The sequence below is a fragment of the Triticum urartu genome, chromosome 2 (assembly GCF_003073215.2).
Source record: "Triticum urartu cultivar G1812 chromosome 2, Tu2.1, whole genome shotgun sequence".
Taxonomy (NCBI): domain Eukaryota; kingdom Viridiplantae; phylum Streptophyta; class Magnoliopsida; order Poales; family Poaceae; genus Triticum; species Triticum urartu.
This window is the reverse complement of record NC_053023.1, coordinates 742742312-742763040: the sequence shown is the minus strand read 5'-3', so window position 1 is coordinate 742763040 and position 20729 is coordinate 742742312. Positions and strand designations below refer to the sequence as shown.

The following is a 20729-nucleotide window of genomic DNA, read 5'->3' as shown; positions in this document are numbered from 1 at the left end:
ATGTTTCACCACTACCCTCTTTGAAATCCCTAACCCTATCTACCCGGAGATGAACGGGTTGATTCGGCACGAGATGGGTATTTGGTAGCTAAACTGCATAGGGTTTTTGACGCCCCCCTCTGGTTAGCTAAACCTCATGGGCGTGAGACGGGTTCGGTTGCGGGGCGGGTGATACCAATGATTCTACTTCGCTTTTGGCTGGTTTGACGTCCGTCCTACCGTCTGCGTGACGTGTGTACCCAACATTGTCAGAAAACAGGGCTACAACTCAAGGGCAAAATGACCCCTCAAAACAACTTAAGGGCAAAATGTGGTAGATGATTTGATTTTTCTATGCATATACAAAAGGAGAGAGTATGTACATGCATGCTTTTTGGCAGCAACCATGCAACACCGTGATAAAGTATATAAATTTGGGCCAACCGGTGGGCACCAATAGTCATCATCCAAGCAGCTGTGATATATGTAAGGTGGATCGATCACGGCCGGCCAGACAGGAGGAGACTCCCAACTCACACAACAACGACAGCCACCGCCACGCCCATCTTCCCTTGCCTTGCTCACACCGAACGCCTCCCCATCCATCCATCTCCTTCCCTCAATAAAACGAGCCCATCTCACTCAGCTCCGTCCGCATCAGCTCCATCGCCATTAATCATCCTGTGCACGTCATAAGAAGTGACAAGCAGCAGCAGCCATGGGCAAGAAGCTCGCCCTCGCCTCCCTCTTCTTTGCTGGCGGTAGCGTCGATTCCGCCGCCACCGGGAGCCTATCGCCTCCCTACTCTCCTCCGCCGTCCGTTTCCGCCGTGTCCTCCGGCAGCACGGCCGCCTACTGGCAATGGCCCTCCTGCGCGCAGGCCAGGACCGCGTCCTTCGACGGCCGCAGCAGCGTGGAGGCGGAGGCGTCGTCGTCGGCGTGGGCGCGCCGGGACTGCTGCAGGACGACCCGCGTGATCACGAACCCGGCCTACTGCGACGACGACACGGCTGACAGCTCCTTCGTCTCCGCCACGGGCTCGTCCTCGGCTTCCACTGCGGCGCCGGAGCCGGAGCCCTCGGTCGAGGAGGCGGTAATCCGCGGGATCCGGGCGTCGAGCCGGCTCTTCTTCGAGCCCGAGGCGACGAAATCCATCGTGACGACGAGCAAGCCGGCGTTCGGTGGGGCGACGGCGCTGGCCATCGACTCCGCGGACCCGTACGGCGACTTCCGGCGGTCCATGGAGGAGATGGTGCTGAGCCGCGGCGGCGGCAGGGGCGAGGACGACTGGGGGTGGCTGGAGGAGATGCTGGGGTGGTACCTCCGCGCCAACGGCAAGAAGACCCACGGCCTCATCGTCGGCGCCTTCGTCGACCTGCTCGTCGGCCTCTCCGCCGTCAACAACAAGCAGAGCGGCCGGTGCTAGCTAGGATCATCTAATACCATGCGTGCGTGCAATGCGATTGCTTACGGAAGAAATTCTGCCACACCATTGTCCGATCCATTGGTGGCATCAGCAATTCGATCGAGTCGAGCGAGAGGTGTATGCATGTGTTGTGTTTGTTTGAGAGCATATGCGTGTCTGTAGTATATGTATTCTAGACGTTGACTGTTCAATTATTTGATGATTGCACATTTGCTAGCGACGTCGAGCTTTCGTTGGTTCTCCCACGAGTCTCATCAGGAAATTAAAATTGCGCCTGCCCTTCCTATTTTAAATCGTGTTACTGTTCACTCCCGGGCTCATCTGATCCTGGGAGTCAAAACGCTGCTCGAGTAAAGTGTGCTGCTGTAGTGTTTGCTGTTGCTGTCCCTGAGCAAGTGAGCACAGAGCCATTTGGTGGGTGAAATGACTATACACACGGCAGTTGCTGGCTGAACTTTGGACGATTGAAGAATTGAACGGTGCTGTTCACCTTTGCTCTACGCATCGACGGCTTGATGCGCTGCATCGTCCGAAAGTCGTCCAGAACGCGTTAACTCTGTAGCAGCGCTCCTTGGTGGGAGCGCGACGCTGCTGTGGCTGTGGGTGAACAAGGAAATTGCCAGGACGTGCATGCAGGTTGGTCTTGAGTCCTTGGGGGCCAAGCCAAAATGTCCAATGGATCTATCCCTGACACTGTCAGGCCGTATTAGCAGTGTTCAAAATTTCAACGAAATTTCCGGAATTTCAAATATTTCGGTGAGGCCCATCTCTGCCACTGTCAGGCCATATTAGCAGGGTTCAAAATTTCAACGAAATTTCAATGAAATCTAAAATTTCGTATATTTCAGTGGGATCTGAAATAGTTTTAACCCTAAAATTTCAACACATACTCGAAATGATTTCGAAATAAATTTAAATTAGGTTACAATTCATTAGGAGATATTGAAAACTAAAAATCCGAAAGAATTGCCAAAACATGCACACACAAAAAATCAAAATTTCGCACATTTTCGATAACGTCTGAGATTATTTTGTTTCCGAAATTAAAAACATTGCATATATTAGGCCAAAGATCAGAGACTGACAGCATGAACAAGTGCTAGTAGTCGCTACATAAAATTTGGTTTTAAGAATAACAGTATAGTCACTACGTTGATTACTTGCTTCTTCAATTAACGACAAGAAACAGTATTGCACGCGCATGTTTCTACTTTCTACACGGTAAAAACGTATGCCTCGGTTGATTTGCCTCATCGGGTGACCAGCCCAAAGAAAAGAAAAGAAAAGAAAATCAGCGGCAGCACAATTTGTATTTCCTTCCGCAAGATCTTCAGCCCATGGCTCGTGGAGCGCACGAAAGATGCCGCTCTGGACTGCACCGCAGTCTGTAGACTGTAGGGTATGTGGGTGGCGAGACGCGAAAACACGTCGACACAAATCCCATTTCGTACGGCGAAATTAGGCCATCCGATAAGGCCCTGTTTGTCTGCATGCATGTGTGGGGCGATCGACGCCACTGTTTGGGTGGTGACCTGAATCCACAGCCTAGCCCAACAGTGCTTCATCCACATCTCAAGCTCATCGAGTGATCCAGCAACGATCTTTCACCTCACCACTAGTAGTGCGTGCGTGCAGCTGATTGAGCCAGGTGCTTCTCCTTGCTGAAATCAAACTTACATCATAGCTCCTTTATTGCTGAAATCAAACTTACATCATCAATCATCGAAGGGATTATAGAGCTAGGAGGATCATCTGTTATAACTAAACTCTCCAGCCTACAGTCCTTAGCCAGAGCATGGGCTACAAGGTTTGCATCTCTAGGACAGAATGAATAAATCACTTCTACAAAACAATTAGCCCGAATACATAATATCTTCATAAATAGGCGATGAAGTTGATGTTGTAAATCCTCAATTCTTCAGCGTTGATATCACTTCAAGGCAATCAGATTGGATCATGAGTTTATGACAGCCCACTTGATTAGCTAGATGAATTCCGTTAAGACATGTCTTCTTCAGTGTTGATATCACTTCGAGGCAATGAGAATGGATCGAGATTTTTGTATTTATGAAAAGTTTGCCTTTTTAAAAACGGAGGCAAAAGATTTGCCTCATTGATGAATTAAGCAAAAAAGAATTGCTTAGCTAATTAACGAAAACTACCAGGCGAAAACCGAGAGACATTTGCCTTTGATTACATGCCGCTTCTGCTACTCAAACAGAGGAAATAACACTCGGAATGCCATTGCTACTTACTCCCCAGGCTAAATAACACTCGGCGAAACGACCCATGCTGGTACTACTAAGCATGATTGTTGGAGATTGATTAGTCAATGCTGTTCTAATTGCATCAGTGGAGCCGATCTCTTTGGTCAGGTCAGACACCGTCTCTAAAACATTTTGCCAAGAGAGCTACAGTAGTTGGGGAGGTCAGGATTCTTGACCAGCCTATCTGTCCTGAGACATGGCAGATATAAAGCAGCAGGGTGTAGGATCGATCTTTGCAAGTTCCCCGTACTTTCTCAAGGAACAAGTACACAAAATAATTGTGGTTAAGCGACCTTGCATTCTGTTCCGTGCCATGTCCCCTACCTCGTGCACCGCCGGAACCACCGGCACAACACGACTAATCATGGAGAGCTCCGAATCTCAGCTCACAAGGTGAGAGTTTTCAAATGACGTGAGATCCTGGCACGCGTGTTGTGCAGGATTTGGAGGAAACATCGCTGCTCTTTCTTAGAGTATTGTTGGTAGACCACAATGGACTGATGATATAAGGGATAAACAAACCAGGAGCGAGGACTTGCTAATGATCCATCAAGTACTGTTCTTATTAAAAATGATCCATCAAGTACTGCTTGGTCTGGTCTCTCGGCCATATTTTATTAGTGTGGAAATGCTTGTATTGTCGCGTGTGTTTATTGAACACTGGCACTGTGTTGTCAAATCCTAGCTTGTTTTTTGTGTGCGAGAAAGATCTAGATCTCCCGTAGAAGTTCAAAGCACGTAAAAGATAATAAAAAATACATCAAGGTCTCTAGACTACCGAACAAACACTATCGTCGCAAGAATGAGTCGTCAACGTGTTGACACACGAACACGTCACGTGTACCCTCGACGCCGGGGGTGATGCACCGCAGCTCACGTCGAAGGAGACCCAACCGACAGCGCGATACGCAAGACAGTCGACGGGTGCTTTTGCAGACCCGAAAACCCCACACCCCCGGGAGGGACCCCGTCAGGGAGTGCGGCGGCTATGGGCTGCCCTAGGTCGATTCGCTTGCCCCTAGAGCCTCGGGATTCACAGCTCTCAAACACGAAGAACAGCGAAGAACGAGATAGAAAAACGATGGAGAAATAAAACGTAGATGAAAAAGTAGTATATTGATTTGTTCGATTGTGTGTTGCTCAATCGGCCGTCACCCCCAACATATATAAGAGGCAGCTGGACTTCCCGTACAAGTAAAGAATTCATCTAGGCTTTCCTTACAAGAAAAATTACATCAATTCACGTCCTAGAGTCCTAATTCTATTCCAACTCGGATTCAATCTGAATCTGGCCCAAACTCTGTCTTCCTTCTTGCGCGGGCCGCCGGGCTTGCATATGATCTCCGATCGAGACGGCTCAAATATCAAACTTGTGCGCCTCGACGATACGAACAACTCTCATGTTGATCACTTTTTCAAATAAAGCCATCTTGAATACTTTTCTAGGTCATCTTTATCTTCCAGTCGGACTCGGTCTTGCAGTAGATTGGATTATCCGAGTCTCGTAGTGAATTTGTAGGCTATATATTATCTTTGATGATGATGACTCCAAAATCAAAATTTACCGTCTTGATGATACGCACAACTTCTGTATTGAACACTTCTTCATCCAAGGTCATTTTGATAAACTTTCGAGCACATGTTCAATTTCACTCGGATTTGAGCTCATCCACTCGGATATTAGATACTTTCACTCGGATCGTCCGATTGGACTTTTTCACTCGGAAGACAATCTTTCATTCGGATGACTATATTTCCACTCGGATGACTATATTTCCACTCGGATGACTATATTTCCACTCGAAAGGCACTATCTTATTCAATCGGCAAGTTTTCGTCCCGATGTTAATCTTTTCACTCGGAATATTTTCACCTGGACGACAATTTCACTCGGATGAACATATTTCCACTCGGATGACTATATTTCCACTTGGATAATAATAAGTTCATTCGGTTAGCAAACTTTCACTCGACCGGGAAATTTTCACTCGACCGTAAACTTTCACTCGGATGGTAAACTTTTCACTCGGATTTCCGACTGAAAACATAGCCCAATCTTGATTTGTCTCTCCAGACCTCATACGACCTCGGATTGAGACGAATTATATATGAAAATCGATCGGCTCGACGAGACGAAACTTTTCCGTGTTGAAGATTTTTCGATTCAAGGCCGTCTTTATGGCCGAATTACTCGCGCAACCCATCAGACAAGGGTCTGGCACCTCGCGCCTTATTTTCGTTGAGGTTCGGTCTGCAGTGTATTGCCTCTAACTTTTGCATATGAACTCGGATTGAGATGATTTATATATCAAAATCGATTGCCTCGACGAGACGAAGACAATTACTTAAGAGTGCTCCTTCATCCGAGGTCATCTTGAAGACGTGATTGGCCAAAAACCACTCGAAACATTGAAGTATGCCACTCGGAGTATAGTTTCGGTTCGTAAGATAAAGTCGAATGAATATAACCGAAACATCAAAGTGGTTCCACTCGGTGACGTGAATATTTTTATGCTGAAAACTCATTCACTTGAGACCATCTTCATTACAATCTGTATCTTGCCAAAATCAGGTGTCAACACATGCCCCCCTGTTTTTCGGCAAAGCTTGCACGCCGAAAAATAATATGCATAGTGTTTGTTCTAAGGACGATATCAACACTCCATCGGCCATTTATTTTTCTCAGGGCGATAATTATGTATCGGCCATGTTTGTGCTAAGGGCGATAATCGTATATCGGCCATTGCCCACTTAGGCTTCCTGCCACACACTCGGGTGGTACTTCTTCAAATATTTGCCATTGAGAGCTCGAGCTAACAATGCCCCTTGTATTGATTCCACCAAATATGAATTTCCGGGAACAACTCTTGCAATTCTAAAAGGACCTTCCCAACTTGGAGACCACTTCCCGAATTTTCTATCTCTTGAACCAATCGGCAGAATCACTTTCCAAACGAGATCACCAACTTGAAAATTCTTCAACTTGACTTTCTTATTGTAAGCCCTTTCCACCCTCAACTTATCTCTCTCTATGGCATTCAAAGCAGCCAAACGTTTATCAGCAACCTCATCAATGTTGTCCATCATCAAGTTATAGAAGTCTATTGCCGATAAATCATTTTGTTTGGCTATTCTCAAAGCATTCAAATTTACTTCCACCGGTAAAACAGCCTCCTGACCATATACTAGCTCATATGGAGTCACTTTCATAGCACCATGCCTTGAGATTCTATGTGCCCATAATGCCTCAGACAACAAGTCATGCCATCTCCTTGGATTATCCTCAATCTTCTTGTTGATGAGCTTGATTAAAATTTTATTGCTAGACTCAGCTTGTCCATTAGCTTGGGCATAATATGGAGAGGAATTGAGCAACTTTATGTTATAAGATTCGGCAAACTCTCTGACTTTGTGTGACATGAAAGATGAACCTTGATCTGTAGTTAACGTTTGAGGAATACCGAATCTATGAATAATGTGCTCGGTTATGAATTGAATTACCTCCGTATGCGTCATGTTCTTGAGAGGTACTGCTTCAGACCATTTAGTGAAATAATCAGTTGCCACCAATACGAACCGATGCCCTTTTGAGGAAGACGGATGGATTTGTCCAATGAAATCTAAACCCCAACTTCTGAAAGGCCACGGTTTGATAATAGGATGTAACATAGCAGCAGGAGCCAATTGAATATCACCAAACTTTTGACAAGCTTCACACCCCTTATAATATCTGAAGCAATCATTAATCATAGTCAGCCAATAAAACCCAGCACGTCGCAATAACCATTTCATCTTGGGAGCCGACTGGTGAGTGCCACAAATACCTTCATGTACTTCTCCCATAGCAACTCTTGCCTGGTCCTCATCCAAACACTTTAGAAGAACATCATCGACGGTTCAGCGATAAAGACCATCATCTCTCATTGTATACTTGAAAGCCATACGCCGAACATCCCTGTCGACCCTTTCACTCGGATTGCACAAGTAATCAACAATGGGCTTCCTCCAGTCGGGATTGTCACCTGCACTAGACTTTTTGTTAATGGCCGAATCAGTGGGTTCAGGTTCGGCCTCTCCCATATTGGCAAGACAAGACATCGGTCTTTGAGAGATATGAAACATGCCATGATCAACATGATATCCGGATGCTTGTTGTGCCAATTCATTTGCTTTCCAATTGTCATGTCTAGATATATGAGCAATGCTAAAGCAATCCAAAGTAGAAATTATATCTAGACATCTATCAAGATAAACATTAAGTGATTCGTCCAAACACTGAAAGACTTTGGATATTTGCTGCACCACTAGTAACGAATCACCATAAGCCTCAATATGTGTAGCACCTATAGCAAGTAACATCTCTAGGCCGAATAACAATGCTTCATATTTGGCTTGATTGTTTGTGGAAAAATATTCTAAGCGGCATGAGGCTTTAAAAACAGCACCATGAGGAGATATATAAACAATACCAACACCTTGGCCATTGCTACAAACTGAACCATCAAAGTATAATCTCCATGGTACTAATGAAACAAGGTTCATATCAACATCATGCCTGTTATTAATCCGATGTTCAACAATGAAATTAGCAACAATTTGGCCTTTCATGGATTTTAGAGATTCATAAGCCAAATCATATTCAATCAAAGCATAAGCCCACTTGCCAATTCTACCACTAAGAATTGGCCTATGCAACATGTATTTAATGACATCGGTTTGACAAGCTACTACACAAACACTCGGCACTAAATAATGTCTCAGTTTTGTGCAAGCATAATATAAGCATAGACATAATTTCTCAATAAATGTATACCTTGTCTCTGCGTCCAATAAGCGGCGGCTCAAATAAGTGATGGCATGCTCTTTTCCTTCGGTCTCTTGAGTTAGAATAGCACCAATAACTCCTTCCTCTGCTGCAATGTAAAGTCTGAAGGGTTCCCTATGCTTGGGTGCTCTCATCACCGGAGGAGTGCACAAATAATTCTTGATCATATCAAATGCTTCTTGCTGTTTTGCCCCCCAAGTGAAATCAGCATCATTCTTTAACCGAAGGATAGGAGTAAATGCATCAACTTTCCCTGATAGATTAGCTATGAACCTTCTCAAATAATTGACCTTGCAAAGGAACTTTTGCATATCTCTCTTGCATGTTGGAGCCTCCACCTTCTGTATAGCCTCTATCTTTTTGGGATCAATCTCTATACCATCTTCATGAATAATGAAACCCAAAAACTTGCCAGCTGACACGCCGAAAGCACACTTCAAAGGATTCATTTTCAATCCATACTTTTTCATTCTTTCAAAAGCTAAACGCAAATCGGCCAAGTGAGATTCAAAAGCATCCGATTTGACAACAATATCATCAATATAAACTTCAAGTATGACACCGAGTAAATCATGAAAAATCAAATTCATAGCCCTTTGATATGTGGCGCCAGCATTTTTTAATCCGAATGTCATCATTGTCCACTCGAATAAACCAAGAAAACCAGGGCATCGAAAAGTTGTCTTGTACATGTCCTCTTCGGCCATAAAAATTTGGTTGTATCCGGCATTACCATCTAGAAAGCTAATAACCTTATGTCCAGAAGCATCATTAATAAGCATATCGGCTATTGGCATAGGATACTCATCTTTGGGTGTAGCCCTATTCAAATCTCTGAAGTCAATGCACACCCTCAACTTACTGGACCCTTTCTTCTCCACTAGGACAATGTTAGAAATCCACTCGGCATACCTGAAAGGTCGAATGAAATTAGCATCAAGCAGTCGACTGATCTCTTCCTTGATCCGGTCATATGTTTTCGGATTAAATTTTCTGGCCGACTATTTATAAGGTCTAAAACCGACCTTTATAGGCAACCGATGTTCCACTAGCTCTCGGCTTAATCCTGGCATCTCATGATATTCCCATGCAAAGCAACAAACATATTCTTTCGATTAACTTAGCCTTACAATCGGCTTTCAAATTTTTGTTTATAAATGTCGGTCGAGTGACTAAACCATCCCCAATATCTACCTCTTCTAACGGATCGGCTGATGTAAAACCTTGTCCAAGTTTATCCATGTCATCCAACTCCTCTATAGACTCATACATATCGTTCTCATTGGACCGATACTTTACAAGACATTTTGTAACCACTCGGAATTAGGATCCATTTAAACATATCATACCTTGGAGCCGATTGCATTCACTCGGCTTTAAAGAGACGGGCACAAAACCATTCTTGGTTGCGCTGAGAAAATCAAATTCTGATAAGTCACGTCCCGTCAAGCAAGTAGCATTGGGATGTTGCCAATCCACCGATGCATCAGCCAAAGCAACACAGACCGAGTTATCCGCGTGAATAACTTCCACTTCATCATCAACCCACTGAATCAAAAACTGGTGCATAGTGGATGGCACGCACTGGTTTGCATGAACCTAATCGCGGCCTAGTATGACATTATAGTTACCTTGCACCTCAGCGACAAAGAATGCAGTAGCCAAAGTTTTGCTTCCGACTGCAAGCTCCACATACATCACACCTTTGGCTTCAGTTTTCTCTTTGCCTTCAAATCCATTGAGCACCATATTGGTCTTGATCAATTCTTCATCAGGCAAACCCAATCTCTTGAAGACCGAATAGGGCATAAGATTTACCACAGCACCACCATCAACAAGCATCCGAGTGAGCGGCGACCCATTGATGTGACCTCTGAGATATAATGGTTTAAGATGCGTTACTGGTTCTTTTGGCTTCTCGAATATTGCGTTTTTAGGGCCAAAATCCAGCTGAGCCACCTCCCCTTCTTCATCTACAGCACGAAACTCAGCAGGTAAGTAGTATACCATATTGATATCCATACCTTCATGAACCGGGGTAGACTCATAGTCCAACATATCAGCCTCCTCCTCGAGTGCATCCACCGATTCTGAAATTTGTCCGAGTGAAGGATAAGTAAGAAGTGTCGCAGACGATGTCATATCTGTTGCATCGTCCTCCTTTGGTGATGTAGGTATTGTTGTGATAGATGTAGAAGCTGCTATATCTTGTATTTGTTTAGGCCTCCACACTTGTTTTGGTGGAACCATGGGTCGAGTGTCATTGAACAACTTATCTCTTTGTTTCTCGGCCTCCTGTTCTGCCATCTCTCGACTCCTTAACCTCTGTAGTTTCCTCTTTTGTGTCTTTGTTAGCCCTGGAGGACACCACTTCGGCTGAGTGTATTTAGGATCTCTCGTTTTTACTCGGCTGGTGCTTGCTTCATGGTCATTAGCCGAGTGCTTTGGCGCGATAGCAAGTATCGGCTCAGTCGGATTGCTATGCACAATCGGCTGCTGTATGGCGAATGTTTCGGTGCCCAAGATAAGTGATTTGACATCCATTTTCTCCTTGCCTTTTCCCGACTCAACTGCTGCAACACTTGGTGATTTAACACGCCATTCTTTTCGACTTTCCAGATGCATGAAATTTCCACTCGGGCGCACCTTTTTACTCTGATGGAATCCACTCGGATGAATATCATCCGGATGGAATTCAGTCGGATGGAATCTACTTGGCCACATTTTTTCACTCGGATAGCTTCCACCTGGGTGCATTCTTACACTCAGATAATTTCCATCCGGTCGCATGTTTTGACCAGCCGACCGATAGTTACCGATGTTCAGTCGGCCTCTATATGAATAGTCAAGTCGATCCCGAACAGATTGCGTATGCTTTTCTGAAAACGACACCCTTGGTCCACTCGGTTTTATATACTGACTGAACATATCAGCTGATGGTGACCTTGATCGCTTCAGGTATGATGGCCGGTTAGAGCTGGGACCAGCCGACTGATTAGCATATTTGGATAGCAACATATCAAAAGTTGGCTTGATCCGCTTGCGTTGCACTTTAGCTTCATTCCTCTTCCACTTGCCAACTTCTGGACTCTTGGGTTTGACAAATTTAACTCGCGTATTTTCTTGCACTTGCGGTTTCCCCCCGAGTGTAGGATTCTTGATGGTGATTTTGATTACTTCCTTGCCATCGGGTTGCTTACCAAGCACAACCTGTCTCCCCAAGACCTTGTTGTCCTCCTTGTCTTTCCTGGGCTCACCAACAATGACATTAGCTTTATTAGCAGATTCGGCTACCTCCGGCCGAATGAGTAGCTTCTTTCCCTCCAAATCCATGGTATTCATTGGAAAAGGCTGTTTATCAACTTGCATCTCAGAAAAGTTCAATCGTCCATCATTAATGACCGATTGTATCTGTCGTCGAAAAACATTGCAATCATTAGTAGCATGAGAAAAAGAATTATGATACTTGGAATAAGCACGCCGTTTTAGCTCTTCAAACGGCGGTAAAGTATGAGATATTCTAATAATCTTAGCCTGCAACAAAGCATCAAATATTCTATCACACTTAGCAATGTTAAAAGTAAACTTCATCTCTTCATCACGATTCTTATGAATCGGTTTCAGATCATTGCAAGTAAAGGGTTTGGCCTTAGATGGCCAAACAAATTCAGTAGCAAAAACATCACCCTCATCGTCCGAGTGATCACTATCATATTCCACCATATTCATCTTTGGACGATCGGCTTTGTATCTATGCACTTCTTTGAGATCTTTACTTCGGCTTTCCTGAGCCAAAGCCCTTTGTAAGACTTGGTTGATATTTAAGAACTCATAACCTTCTAGCTTTTCTCTAATGGGAGTTCTCAAACCACTCAGCACTAGGTCTGCCAAGTCTCTCTCGGTTATCACCAAACTAAAACACCGGTTTTTTGTTTCTCTGAATCTCTTGACGTAATCGGAGACCGATTCATCATGCTTCTGTTTAACCGATGTTAGATGTGATAACTTGAGTTCATTGTCGCCGCTATAAAAGTGATCATGAAATTTCTGCTCTAGCTGTGACCAAACCCAAATGGAACCATGTGGTAAAGAAGAAAACCATGAAAATGCAGTACCAGTTAAAGATAAAGGAAACAAACGCACTTTCAACTCATTTAGTGAGCCTGCTTCACCTAGTTGTGCTAAGTATTGACTAACATGCTCCCATGTGGTTTTTGTGCCCTCTCCATTGAACTTAACAAAATCTGGAATCTTATATCCCGGAGGGCACTGGATGGCATCAAAGTACTCGGGGTACGGCTTTTGGTAAATCTGATTCCGAGGTAACTCAACTCCAAAATTCTCTCTAAGCATCTTAGCCATCTCCTCTCTAAGATTAGCTAGACCATCATCCGTAGTGGACGATGAAGCTTGTGGCAGTGACATAGGAAGAGTATGGTTACTAGTTGTAGGTAGGAATTGTGGCATGTATGTCGACCCATAATTTGGTAGTGGTCGAGTGGTTGTAGCTGTAGGTAGAGTTTGGTTCGGCGTTGCCACCGAACCTGTCATGCTCATAATAGGATTAATGGGTATAGCCACAATCTAATTTGTTTGGGTAGGATAATAAGTCATCGGCACGGGAGGCGCCGATGCAATAGGTAAAGCCAGATTAGGGTTTTGCACACTAGCAACTACACCATTATTACCACTAGACGATTGAGATATATTCTTCTGAGCATTAGTATTTTCTATAAAAGTTTGATAGACTAGATTGTTACCATCAGCAATACGACTTTCAATCTCAGCCCACTGCTCAGGAGAAAAGGCAGTACTTATAGAAGGCTTAACCTGTTCAGTTTGAAGAGGAGGGAACTTGATTTCTTCAATTGGAGTGATGTTGCCTTGGCGATCTTTCTTGAATTTTGCAAGGAACTCCTGCAGGTCCGTCTCCTCGCGCGCCTTCTTGTACTCCTCATAGACTTGGCGATGATCGGCCGATATCTCATCAAGACTGGGCTTAATGATGTTATCGGCGTTTACCTCAGATGGCTTGGGAAGATCGGACATGGTGGATGATGACGATTGATCTTCGTTCCCCAGCGGAGTCGCCAAAAAGTGTGTTGACACACGAACACGTCACGTGTACCCTCGACGTCGGGGGTGATGCACCGCAGCTCACGTCGAAGGAGACCCGACCGACAGCGCGATACGCAAGACAGTCGACGGGCGCTTTTGCAGACCCGAAAACCCCACACCCCCGGGAGGGACCCCGTCAGGGAGTGCGGCGGCTATGGGATGCCCTAGGTCGATTCGCTCGCCCCTAGAGCCTCGAGATTCGCAGCTGTAAAACATGAAGAACAGCGAAGAACGAGATAGAAAAACGATGGAGAGATAAAACGTAGATGAAAAAGTAGTATATTGATTTGTTTGATTGTGTGTTGCTCAATCGGCCGTCACCCCCAACATATATAAGAGGCGGCTGGACTTCCCGTACAATTAAAGGATTCATATAGGCTTTCCTTACAAGAAAAATTACATCAGTTCATATCCTAGAGTCCTAATTCTATTCCAACTCGGATTTAGTCTGAATCTGGCCCAAACTCTGTCTTCCTTCTTGCGCGGGCTGCCGGGCTTGCATATGATCTCCGATCAAGACGGCCCAAATATCAAACTTGTGCGCCTCGACGATACGAACAACTCTCATGTTGATCACTTTTTCAAATAAAGCCATCTTGAATACTTTTCTAGGTCATCTTTATATTCCAGTCGGACTCGGTCTTGCAGTAGACTGGATTATCCGAGTCTCGTAGTGAATTTGTAGGCTATATATTATCTCTGATGATGATGATGACTCCAAAATCAAAATTTACCGTCTTGATGATACGCACAACTTTTGTATTGAACACTTCTTCATCCAAGGTCATTTTGATAAACTTTCGAGCACATGTTCAATTTCACTCGGACTTGAGCTCATCCACTCGGATATTAGACTTTTTCACTCGGATCGTCCGATTGGACTTTTTCACTCGGAAGACAATCTTTCATTCGGATGACTATATTTTCACTCGGATGACTATATTTCCACTCGGAAGGCACTATCTTATTCAATCGGCAAGTTTTCGTCCCGATGGTAATCTTTTCACTCGGAATATTTTCACCTAGACGACAATTTCACTCGGATGAACATATTTCCACTCGGATGACTATATTTCCACTTGGATAATAATAAGTTCATCCGGTCAGCAAACTTTCACTCGACCGGGAAATTTTCACTCGACCGTAAACTTTCACTCGGATGGTAAACTTTTCACTCGGATTTCCGACTGAAAATATAGTCCGATCTTGATTTGTCTCTCCAGGCCTCGTATGACCTCGGATTGAGACGAATTATATATGAAAATCGATCGGCTCGACGAGACGAAACTTTTCCGTGTTGAAGATTTTTCGATTCAAGGCCGTCTTTATGGCCGAATTACTCGCGCAACCCATCAGACAAGGGTCTGGCACCTCGCGCCATATTTCCGTTGAGGTTCAGTCTGCAGTGTATTGCCTCTAACTTTTGCATATGAACTCGGATTGAGATGATTTATATATCAAAATCGATTGCCTCGACGAGACGAAGACAATTCCTTAAGAGTGCTCCTTCATCCAAGGTCATCTTGAAGACGTGATTGACCAAAAACCACTCGAAACATTGAACTATGCCACTCGGAGTATAGTTTCGGTCCGTAAGATAAAGTCGAATGAATATAACCGAAACATCAAAGTGGTTCCACTCGGTGACGTGAATATTTTTATGCTGAAAACTCATTCACTCGAGACCATCTTCATTGCAATCTGTATCTTGCCAAAATCAGGTGTCAACACAACGCATCACCGTCGCCGCTCCCGTGAAGGCGCCAGCTTGATCTTGTCACGACAATCGGGAAGGCTTCGTACACGAGCACCTAAGGACCCTTAAATCGCACTATTAAATAGATCTGAAGCACCTGGCACAAGATCTTAGCGTCGCACACGCAAAATGAGAAACATTAACCTTGCCGCCCCAAGGAGACGGTAGGAATCTACGTCGGAGCTCCGTCAACACATGCAGATAGACGAACTCGAAGAGGATTGGAGCTCATAGACAAGCTCAAAGTAGAAGTGTTGCCATCCGCCCAAGCGGCACACTTACAAGGACTAAAAACCTTATCCTAAACTACTAGCCAGAGCACTACACCAGGATTCCCGTCTCCGCCACCAGCTGCTGGAGTGGTAGGCAGAGGAGAGGAAATTCCGCAAACTCGTCGGGGAAGTCTAGCGTGGAGAGTTTTCCCTAGCCGCCAAGGGAAACAGAAGAAAGCGCTTGTAGAAGATGTCGACTGATTCTCTAAAATAAATCCCAGCATGTTTATACCACGGTCCTATATTAAATGCTAAATAGGCAGTACTCCCTCCGGTCCTTTTTAGTTCGCATATAAGATTTGACTGAAGTCAAGCCTCGTAAAATTTGACCAACTTTGTAGAAAAAAGTGCCAACATTCACAATCTGAAATCAATACCACTAGATGCGTCATGACTTAAAGTTTTACTCCCTCCGTCCATGAATAAGTGTACATCTAGCCTTTGTTCTAAGTCAAAGTTTTAAAACTTTGACCAATTTTATAGAAAAGAATAGTAGCATGTATGACATCTAATTGATATATTATGAAAGTACACTTCAAAATGAATCTAGCGATACTAATTTAGTGTCATAAATGCTGCTACTTTTTCCTATAAAGTTGGTCAAAATTTTAAAACTTTGACTTAAGGCAAAACCTAGATATTCACTTATTCACGGACGGAGGGAGTATATTATATAACTTTAGCATGGCAGATGTTGATATTTTTTCATATAAATACGGTCAAACTTTGTGAAGTTTGACTCCAAAGAATTCTAATATGCAGAGTAAAAAGAACCGGAGGGAGTACTAGCGGGATGCGAACTGCCAAGTACAAACTACCAGCCCTAGAATCCCAACCCTAGCCGTTGCTGGCACAACTTCCTTACACGTCGTCGTCGCTGACACAGCTTCCTTGCATGTCACCGCCTCGGTGCTCCACTTCTACCACGTCTGGCAGCCTCGTTGGCGGTAGGAGGAGTGGGGAACCGTCCCTCTCGTGTTCTTTTCCGTTGGTTTTTGTTTCTCTGGTGACATCAACAAGGTGGTGGTGGCAATGGCATGTTGGAATTAGGTATCTCCCTATCTCGACGACGTCTGGTGTGGCGTCGACGAAGGGCATGTGGGAGTTTGTGCCTTTAGATTTGTTACTTCCCTTCATATCTTGGAAGTTCGTGTGTCTTTCAAGAAGAGCTATTGACTGGCTATTGGTGCAGCGACTTCGACATCTTCTTCCTGTTCCTTCAGAGATATATAGATCTGGTCTCAAGGAGCGAGTGGTTTTGCAGTCTTCAAATTCCTGGTATGCCGAGGACATTTGCGGGTGTCCCTTTCCTTTGATGTGATTCAATGCAATTTTTAGATAAATGCCACTCCAATTATGGCGATTCATAAAAATGCCATTGCAATTTCCAAACTTTGAAAAATGCCACTGCAATTTTTGCAATCTTTGAAGAACACCACTGCAGACTTCGAAAAATGCCACTGGAAGTGGCATGAAATGGCATTTTTCAAAGTTTGGAAATTGCGGTGGCATTTCTCAGAATCGCCATAATTGGAGTGGCATTTATCAAATTAACCCTTTTATTTTTGGCAGACATAATAGAATCAAAGAAAGAAGAAGGCTAATACGATTTTCAATGTAATGTTCTACTCATCGCTCTATGTTCAATTATCTGTCCATTGTATCGGTTTTATTTTCCTTACATTAATTAGACCTAAGATAACCATTGGATGTCTTTATTGAAAAAAGGTACAAACTTATTTCTTTGGGTACACATTTTTTTAATGTACTTCGAGTCAAAATTTGAAAAGTTTGACCAACATTATCGCTCTAAATATGTTGGCTAGACACTTGTGAGCCATATGCTTAGATATGTTTTGGGAAGTGATTTTTCCTTTTCTTTTTAACAGGGGAAGGGATGATAAGGACCTAGAGCCGACTTTATTATAACAAAGATGTAGAGCACTACCCAAAGGAGGTGAAAGAAATTAAAAATTATAAACATGTCCTCCCATTCAACATTCAGGGCCTCATGGGAGAAAGCAAGAAAAGCAATTGGATCCTAAATCAACCGATGACATCATCGGTGATGCTTTACCGCCATCTCTAACCAAACCCTTACCTTGGGAGAAGGAGCGAAAGGCCTCACCAACGGAGGATGAAGTCATGGGCTTTGAAAATACTCCCCCCTCCCCACAATATAAGATCATTTTTCAAGCTGCTTGAAAAACAATCTTATATTGTGGCTTGGGAAGGAGCGAGTATTTTTAAAGCCCCTGCTTGAAAATGGATCTTATATTGTGGGGCGGATGGAGTAGCTGACATATCGTCCAAAGGCTAGCAAACCACCCTAGCCATCCATGTCGTTCTTCAAAGACATATCCTTGTTTGATCCGTATATTATACGACAAAGGTTGAGGCAGCTGAAGAAGATGTGTAAGAAGCAACAAAGCCATCATCATACCCTGCAGCACGCCAGATCTGAAGGCCAGACCATGGATCCACCCCTCCCCCCTCTTCTACCGCCACACCATGACGACGAGTAAATGGGGAGAAAGAACTCAGGTTAACCCTCTCTGACGGGATGCTGAGCTTATTCTTGAAGCTTTCATCCACCACAGACCACCTCTTATCCACCAAGGAAATCGACCTAGAGAGGAAGAAGGCGAGCTTCTTGACCACAGTTGTTGCCCATGGCGCTATTAGCATCACCTAATCCCCTACATGTGCGTCATCCGCCGTCATGGCCTCTGGTTGTCTGGCCGGGATAGGCATGCTTGCTCTATGTGGCATTCAACGGTTGCTCTCGGTCTAAGCATGAGTTTTGCCATACCTCACTCGTTCGCACTTTCACAATTGGTTTGGTCATGTTGGACCAAATGATGGAGATCATCTCACAGGCTCCTAACCCATTGAGCAAGAGAGAAATAGGGATTCGAGACGCCACAGGGATGGGTCAGTGTGGTCAGCTAAAGCTTGCCAGGTGTGCATCAGCGGGTTTTGTTATGTGGCGGATTCGGCCGTGGCGGGTCGGGCCAGGTGTCACTTTTTTTTAACATTAGTATAGATGCAAGCACTCATACATATGCGCATACACTCACCTCTATGAACGCACACACGCACACCCTATCTCTATGAGCACCTTCAAGAGACTGCACCGGCATGGCATCTTGAAATTTATGAAGTCGTCATAGACGCCTCGTCATCGACGCGAACGTCTCCTCCCACTGAAAGTGCATCGCCGGAAATCCTGAAATAAATTCAAAAATAATGCGAGCACCAGGACATGAACCATGATGGGCTAAGAATACCACTGTCCCACTTAAGAAGTGCCATCCACGCTTCCGATCTATTTCGCGCCGGCCCACGGTGCCTCTAACTCATATGTGTACCCAACCTGTCAGAATCAAGGGAATATGACATAATTTGGGGCTCCTTTCCTTGATGATTTTTTTGACACAGCTGTACAAAGGGAGAGAGTATTATATGATTTTGGGCAGCTACCATGCAAGACCGTGGATACAATTGGGCCAACCGGTGGATCACCGCCGGCCGGCCAGACAAGAGGAGACTCCCAACTCACACAACAACGACGCCCATCTTCCCTTGCCTTTCTCACACGCACACAACAAACACTTCCATCTCCTTTCCATTTAAAAGCAAGGCCATCTCAGCTCATCTCCCTCCCCATCAGCTCCCTCGCCATTGATCAATCATCCTCTGCACATCATAACAAGTGACAAGCAGCAGCAGCCATGGTCAAGAAGCTCGCCCTCGCCTCCCTCTTCTTCACCAGCGGCAGTGTGGACGCCACCGCCGAGAGCATGTCGTCTCCTCCGTCCATATCAGCTGCGTCCTCTCGCAGCATGGCCGCCTCGTGGCAATGGCCCTCCTGCGCGCAGGCCAGGACCGCGTCCTTCGACGGCCGCAGCAGTGTGAAGGGGGAGGCGTCCTTGTCGTCGGCGCGCTGGGACTGCTGCAGGACCCGCGTGATCATGAACCCAGCCTACTGCGACGACACAGCCGATAACTCCTTCCTCTCCGCCTCCGGCTCCTCTTCTGCCTCCACTGCGGCGCCGGAGCCGGAGCCGGAGCCCTCGATGGACGAGGCGGTCATCCGCGAGATCCGAGCGTCGAGCCGGCTCTTCTTCGAGCCCGAGGCGACGAAATCCATCGTGACGGCGAGCAAGCCGGAGGCGGATCAGGCAGCGTTCGGCGGGGCGACGGCGCTGGCCATCGACTCTGCGGACCCGTACGGCGACTTCCGGCGGTCCATGGAGGAGATGGTGCTGAGCCGCGGCGGCGGCAGGGGCGAGGACGACTGGGGGTGGCTGGAGGAGATGCTGGGGTGGTACCTCCGGGCCAACGGCAAGAAGACCCACGGCCTCATCGTCGGCGCCTTCGTGGACCTGCTCGTCGGCCTCTCCGCCGTCAACAACAAGCAGAGCGGCCAGTGCTAGCTACCATGCGAGCGCGCAATGCGATTGCTTAGGGAAGAAACGGTGTCATGCCATTGGTGGCATCAGCGATTCGACCTAGATGGATTGAGCCAGCGAGAGGCGTAGGCTGTGTTGTGTTTGTTGAGAGCATGCACGCGTGCCTGTACTAGTACTACTATACTTGATCAAATTATATGTGGATGTTGATAGTTGAATTATTCGATGATTGCAAATCGCCAGCCAGCTAGATATAGTTGAATTATTTGATGATTCGATGGAGTGCTACGTACGTAGCTCGAGCTTTCTCGCTCCCATGAGTCCCATCATGTACCGCTAATAACTATGGGGTGTGGCTAGGTCTCGGTCGACTGAGCTTTAATCAAGTCTCAGTCAAATGATACAACATGTAAGAGAGTAAAAGAAAAAACTGAAAAAAATTACAGGCATATAGCATCGACTGAGCTTTAACCAAGTCGCAGTCAAATGATTCAACATGTAAGAGAGTAAAAGAAAAAACTGAAAAGAAAATTTTACACGAATATAGTATCGACTGAGACTTAACGAAGTCTTAATCAAGTGAGACTTAGCAAGACTGATAACTATACCCATCTGGCCAAATGTTAGACATTGTTTTCACAGTGCTGTGAGTGACTTCTATACATGGTTTT

The 20729-nt window shown here is 45.2% G+C and overlaps 2 protein-coding genes across 2 annotated transcripts; both read left to right on the top strand.

Moving 5' to 3' along the window:
- The first annotated feature begins 485 nt into the window (after positions 1-485).
- On the top strand, positions 486-1621 carry LOC125534581 (transcription repressor OFP13-like). The gene has a single exon (XM_048697767.1). The coding sequence runs from the start codon at positions 698-700 to the stop codon at positions 1403-1405; it is 708 nt and encodes a 235-aa protein (XP_048553724.1). The 5' UTR covers positions 486-697; the 3' UTR covers positions 1406-1621.
- Positions 1622-19095: 17474 nt separating this feature from the next.
- LOC125534580 (transcription repressor OFP13-like) lies at positions 19096-20279 on the top strand. Its single transcript, XM_048697766.1, has one exon. The coding sequence runs from the start codon at positions 19378-19380 to the stop codon at positions 20080-20082; it is 705 nt and encodes a 234-aa protein (XP_048553723.1). The 5' UTR covers positions 19096-19377; the 3' UTR covers positions 20083-20279.
- Positions 20280-20729: the final 450 nt, after the last annotated feature.

Coding starts and splice junctions, on each gene's coding strand:
- LOC125534581 (XM_048697767.1), top strand. CDS start 698: ATGGGCAAGAAGCTCGCCCTCGCCTCCCTCTTCTTTGCTGGCGGTAGC.
- LOC125534580 (XM_048697766.1), top strand. CDS start 19,378: ATGGTCAAGAAGCTCGCCCTCGCCTCCCTCTTCTTCACCAGCGGCAGT.